This window comes from Urocampus carinirostris, chromosome 10 (assembly GCF_059441175.1).
Source record: "Urocampus carinirostris isolate Australia breed hairy pipefish chromosome 10, RoL_Ucar_1.0, whole genome shotgun sequence".
NCBI lineage: Eukaryota > Metazoa > Chordata > Actinopteri > Syngnathiformes > Syngnathidae > Urocampus > Urocampus carinirostris.
In genome coordinates this window covers 39,225,169-39,231,689 of record NC_142358.1, presented here as the reverse complement: position 1 = coordinate 39,231,689, position 6,521 = coordinate 39,225,169, and the positions used below count along the sequence as shown (strand labels likewise).

The following is a 6,521-nucleotide window of genomic DNA, read 5'->3' as shown; positions in this document are numbered from 1 at the left end:
TTGTGTGTTTTTTCTGTTCCGCCACTGATACGAGTGTAAATGTAAATCAGGGGTGTCCAACTCATTTTAACTCGGGGGCCGCGCGATAGAACAAACATTCTGTCGGGGGCCGGACGAGTAGATTAAAGAGAAAGAAAAAGAGAGATAAAGAAAGAAGAGAAAGAGGGAGGGAAAGGGAGAGAGGGCGGGACAAAGAAAGAAAAGGAGAGAGAGAGATACAAGTACAGTGTCTTTGTTCGAGGCACCTGGCTTTGGCAAAATCAAGTTGACATATTCATTTGGACAGTTATCACAGACATCAAGGAAATCATGATCGGATACGGCACCACAGAGAACAGTCCCGTCACCTTTTGTGGATCGCCATTAGACAACATGGACCGGAAGTCCCAGACGGTCGGATACATCATGGACCATACGGAGGTTTGAGGCCACACCCATCACTTCCTTCATAACCTTTTTATTATTAAATGGTAAATTAGTCAATGGTCTGCAATGGTAGCGCTGAAGACCTTTACAATTGCATTAGTTCAGGAGGTAGAGCGCTCATCTTGGGATCAAGAGGTCGCAGGTTCAATTCCCGGCTCCTCCGTGTTATATATCGAAGTGTCCTTGGGCAAGACACCGAATCTCTAATGCCCCCAATAAGCAGGTGGCTGGCTCCCTATTGGTGTGTGAGTGAGTGTGTGAATGGGTAAATGTGAAGCACATTGTAAAGCGCTTTGGGAGGTCTTCATTGGCTTGAAAAGCGCTATGTTTAGCGAGATGCGCTCAGCGTCGTGTCGTTGGAGGAAGTGGAAGGAGAAGAGGACGACGAGGTGAGCGGAGAAGATGAGGTAAAATTTTGGACTATTTGATAAAGTTTCAGGAGCGAGCAGCAGCAAGTCAACTGCAGGAGAGAGAGTGGGAAAGGTGAGATGGCACAACATTCATTTGGACAGGTAACTTAAAATTAGTTTTACCTGGTTATATCAGTATCAGAAATTATTTTCCCCCCATTTTATTAACACTCCACTTATTGAAACATAAATATTTTGTTCGTTTGTTTGTACATGATTCAATTGTTTGTTTGTTTGTACATGATTCAAATTGAATCGTTTCTTGTACATGATTCAATTGTTTGTTGTTTGTACATGATTCAAATTGAATCGTTTCTCCGGCGCCGTCACGAATGGCAGCCACTCCAGCAGCTCCCGTGTTATTTTCGATTGTTCTCAGCTCAGGGATGCTGCTGGAAAAGTGAATTTCCCTTCGGGGATGAATAAAGTATCTATCTATCTATCTATCTATTTCAACCTGCAGCTTGTTTTTCTCTTGCGCTTCTCTGAGTGTTGTCTCGCGGGCCGGATTCAACCTCTTAGCGGGCCTGATCTGGCCCGCGGGCCGCCTGTTTGACACCTGTGATGTAAATGGTCTGCATTTATATATCACGTTTCAAGTCAATGAAGACCTCCCAAAGCACTTTACAATGTGCTTCACAAATGTTAGAGTATGTGAAATGACTTTACGGAGCATACTTGTCCCTTTTCAAATAAACAAAACTTGAACCTTAAATATTACACACTCATCTCATTAGCTACACCGCTTATCCTCAGTAGGGCCGCGGGGGTGCTGGAGCCCATTCCAGCAATCATCGGGCAGTGGGCAGGGGACACCCTGAACTGGTTGCCAGCCAATCGCAGGGCACACGGGGACAGACAACTCACTCGCTCATTCACACCTAGGGACAATTTGGACCTGCCAATTCACTGTCCCTTTAAAATGAAGACAACACGAGGGTTCATACTCTACACTGTTTCAAACGCCTTTTAACTCTGGGGCCACACGATAGAACATACATTCTCTCAGGGGCCGGACTTTTAGATTAAGGAAAAAGAAAAAAAGAGATAAAAAATGTAAGGGAAAGAGAAGGAGAGAAAAGTAAAGAGGGTGGGACAGAGAGAGAGAGAGAGAGAGAGAGAAGTGGAAAGCAAGAGAGGGAGAAAAGGAAGAGAAAAGGAAAAAAGGAAGAGAGAGCAAACGAAGGTAAAAAGACAGAGAAAGAGACAGAGGAATAAATAAAGAGAAAAAGAGAGAGAGAGTAAGAGGGTGGAAGAGAAAGAGAGAAATACAAGTGAAGCATTTGTGAGAGGCGCCTGGCTTTGGCGACATCTAGGGGATATTTTTCAACGTGCTGCTCGTTTTTCTCTTGCACTTATCTGAGCGTTGTTTCGCAGGCCTCATTCAGTCCCTTAATGGGCCTGATCCGGCCCGTGGGCCGCCCGTTTGACCCCACTGCTAACCACCCTAAACCCAGCCAGCCTAACCCTAACCAGCCTAACCCTAACCACCCTAACCCTAACCAGGCTAACCCTAAACAACCTAACCCTAACCAGCCTAACCCTAACCAGCCTAACCAAGCTAATGTTATGATAAGAGCTAATATAGCTAATAACGTGCCTACACGTTTTACACTATCCTAATCATAGACTTTTTCAAAATCTCAATATTATAAGCTGCTTGATTCACAAGTCTACAGCCATATATTTTTAAAAATGGGATCCTAAGTAACTTAAATTGTATTTGAAGATCTTGAAGATAATTTTATTTAAAAATAAAAATGATGTTTATGAATAAAATTATACGAGTTTCTTATGTTCGTGTTGATGACTAGTTAGAAACGTCACACGATCTGGGTTATTGAAGTTACTGATCTGTAGTCAGTTTCCCTTCCTCTTGGCGTATTTAGTGCCCGGCACAACTGCACCAGGATCAGTAATAGGAAGCGGAAACCGGAAGTAACGTAGTTTGGCGGGACAGTCGAAGCGGTTGGCGGGTTGTCTCACAAACCATTACGTTCACAAACAGAGAGGACGAAGACGCGGACAGTCCTAATTCTGTTATTATTTATAATAATTGAAAACAACATCTTCAGAAATGATTACGCTAACAGACGGAGCGATCGAGGTATGGCAAGCTTTTCCTTTTGTGTTCTTTTTACGGTTTCTTAAACGATAAACGTCAAAGGGGAAACTAGCTTAAGACGTCAGTAAACATATGCACCGTGTAAATGTCTTAACGTTGTTTTAACTTCTTTTTGTGGGTCAGTCTCACAAATTAGGACGAATGTTTGTTTAAAAATGGTTTAAATGCGTTGTAAATCAACGGGTATTGTTAACGAGACTAACTTGGTTTGTCCAGGCCTTGTCCAGTGGGAAAGGTGGAAATGACGCCGTTCTCCAATTAGTGGTACGTATGTGTGTATTATTTTTAATGATATTCTTCCAATGTTTCACTCTTTGTTGCATCATTTTTTTAAGAAACAAAAACATACGATTGTCCCTCTTCCCTCAGAAAATGGCACCAAGCGTAAACACTTGCAGTTGAGTGCTAACAAACAAATACACTATTAAAAATGGGGAAGAAAACTCTAATTTCAACTGTTATAGCACATGTTATTAATTTTGTCATTAATTTCATCCATCCATCCATTATCTGCACCGCTTATCCTTAGTAGGGTCGCGGTGGTGCTGGAGCCCATCCCAGCTATCTTTGGGCACTGGACCGGGGACACCCTGAACTGGTTGCCAGTCAGTCGCAGGGCACACATACACTAACCTCTGCGCCGCCTTGCTGCCCATAATATGTATCCAATAACACATATTCAATAATAGTTGATAGTGTCGGTTCAATAATAATAACAAAGTATATATTTAAGGTGTGTGCAAGCCAAGGAAAGTCGATGCTTCTAAAATTTAACTTTTGTGTGAAATAAGCTACTGTAAATTTGAACTGGTCATGTGAGCCACTATTTTCATCCATTCATCCAAAATAGCTGGGATCTTCCTAGCCTCTCCCTTTTTTGAGTATCTTACCAAGCCGCCTCTTTCAGAGCATCCGTAAAATCGAGGGAGGAAGCGGCCCAGCTCGCTTTCGGGTGATGATGAGCGATGGACGACACACCATGTCCTGTAAGTATGGCATTTTTGGGGTTATATACTAGCTCCTTTTTAACTCAACATGTCATGTTTTTTTTTTTGTCTTTGTGCAGCGTTCATGCTTTGCACTCAACTCAATAGCATGGCCGAAAACAATCTACTGGCCCCCAACTGCGTTGTACTTCTTAAGAGACATGTGACCAATATTCTTAAGGATGGACGGTAATATTTCTCCTACAATGTTTAAATATTTGATTGTGTCTATTTAGGTACATGACTTTGGGATTATTTCGCTCCGATGTTAGGTTGGTTCATATGCTTACAAATACCCTAAATTCCGGACTATAGAGCGCACCTGATCATAAGCCGCACCCACCACATTTAAAGAGGATAACGGCTTTTACACTTACACAAGCTGCACCTGTATATAAGCCGCATGCGCCCACTTTAAAACAAGTATCACATTCACAATATTAACCCAAACCCGACTTTGAGTCCCGCGATTGTAACTGAATATAGAGTACACGGTTCAAAAACCACAGCCGGGAAAATGAACGGAGAATGATACCGGTACTCAAGATTTGATGCAGACCTGCAGAGTCCGGGTCCCGTTGAAAATAATCCAAGGGGGAAAAATGTATATTTCCAAAGGTCAGGGTGGGAAAAATATATATCCACTATTGTCCGCTGCGTCCACAAACACGTCTCACCTTTACTCCACTTCCCGTCAGCCCCCGTGGTTTTCGCCCCTTCTTTGATTCGCCCGTGGAAAACATATCAGAATAAGTCTCTAAAATAAATACATTACAAAAATATACCGTTGCAAATACATATTATACATAGTTACACATATTTACAAAGAAAGACTGTACACCGAGAGTTTTCAAAGCTTTAATAATAATAATATAACTTTCATCCCAAACCGTGCCTGTGAAGGGTAGCAACACGCTCGCAACACAGTAAACGGGTCTGTTAAAAAAACATACCGTACATGTAGAAATCACGGTAAACCTTCCTCATCTTCCTGCTTATAACTGACGTCATCAAAGTCGTCTTCCTTCAGTATGGGAAAGAGACTTTTTCATACAGACGTCGTCCCACGCTTCCATATTCAAAACTAGCAACACGCTCGCAAAATAAAGTTAATGTGCTGTAGCTCTGTTTCCTTCTCTATCAGACTGCTCGATTGCGTTTAGCTGCGTCATGTGGCTTTCTTTTTGCAATTTGCATGATGAGGATATGTCTACGCTAATTTAATTTGTGCACAAGCTAAGAAGTTGCAGTCTTCCTCGGCGCATATATTCCACCGGTCTTACCTTTTGTTCTCGAGCGCCGCTAGCGGCTGTTGGAAAAATTACATAAATTGGCCGCATCACTGAATAAGCCGCAGGGTTGAACGTTTGGGGAAAAAGTAGCGGCTTATAGTCCGTAATTTACGGTAATTATTTTTTTCAATACTTATTTCATTTTTGTAGCCTTCTTTAAATGGTGAACATAAATCTAGAATGTAAAATATTCTCCAACTTCAATACTATAGAGGATGAATTTGTGTTCTGTTGTAATCTTTTTGTCAGGCGCGTGGTAATCATCTTGGAGCTCGAGGTCCTGAGGCCTGCAGCAGACGTCAACGGTCGGATCGGCAACCCGACTCCTTACAGTGACGGTAAAGCTTGGACGTCACTTAAAGTGGTTTGCAATTTAGTAGTTGATGTGTCTCAAATGATTGTGCTTGCAGGACAGGCAAAAGCCCCCCAACAGGCCCCACCACCGGCCGCCCCCGTCAGCCGTCCTCCGCTCCAGGCTCAAATCGGAAATGACAGTAAGTGCTACTTGCCTGGAACACTTCCCATACTTTTTGCACTATAAGGCACACCGGATTATTAGGTGCACTTCTGAAAATGGTCTTCTGTGGTATATTTTTCAAATATAAGGCTCACTGGACTATAAGGCGCATGAAATTAAAACTACAGTCAAGAGGGGGTTGCATAAAAATAAATTTAAGACTGAAATCATTTATTTCATAGAACATAAATTAACATGACATCTGGTTTCACCACTAAAATTAATTCATAAATGGTTACTGTGAAAATGAAATGATCTGCATTTCTATAGCGCTTTTCAAGTCAAGACTTCCCAAAACGCTTTACAGTGTGCTTCACATTTCCCAATAGCGGCCGCGCAGCCATGTAAGGCGCTAACCTGCTTGTTGGGGGTGTTAGGGGTTCACTGTCTTACCCAAGGACACTTCGACATGTAACACGGAGGAGTTACGGAGGAGCCGGGATTTGAACTGCGATCTCTTGATCCCAAGACGAGCGCTCTACCTCCTGAGCCACTGCCGCCCCTATTTGCTGTCCTCACTCCAAAGTATTCCCTTTCTCGCCAGCTAGACGGCTAATGAATGACGTTTAACCAAAAACTATTTGGCACTCCTGAATTAGTCAGGTTGACAAGCTAATGTTATGATAACGTGCTTCCCTAAACAAGTTGCCTCCACGTTTTACACTATCTCCTAATCATACAGACTTTTTGTGTGCCCGCTTTGAGACTGGGAGGTCGCTGGTTCGCGCCTCGGCCGACTCATACCTAATTGGTAATATGGCGGCG

At 42.8% G+C, this 6,521-nt stretch overlaps 1 protein-coding gene across 2 annotated transcripts in view; it reads left to right on the top strand.

Moving 5' to 3' along the window:
• The first annotated feature begins 2,758 nt into the window (after nt 1–2,758).
• rpa1 (replication protein A1) overlaps nt 2,759–6,521 on the top strand; it is a 45,612-nt gene continuing 41,849 nt past the window's right edge. The window contains exons 1-6 of one of the 2 annotated variants that reach the window (XM_088346265.1): nt 2,759–2,943; nt 3,178–3,225; nt 3,869–3,947; nt 4,028–4,136; nt 5,489–5,577; nt 5,650–5,733. In XM_088346265.1, the coding sequence (XP_088202391.1) occupies nt 2,914–2,943; nt 3,178–3,225; nt 3,869–3,947; nt 4,028–4,136; nt 5,489–5,577; nt 5,650–5,733 (439 nt within the window). In that variant the 5' untranslated portion in view covers nt 2,759–2,913. The remainder of the gene's footprint in view (nt 2,944–3,177; nt 3,226–3,868; nt 3,948–4,027; nt 4,137–5,488; nt 5,578–5,649; nt 5,734–6,521) is intronic. The other variant, XM_088346266.1, reaches the window with a different exon arrangement.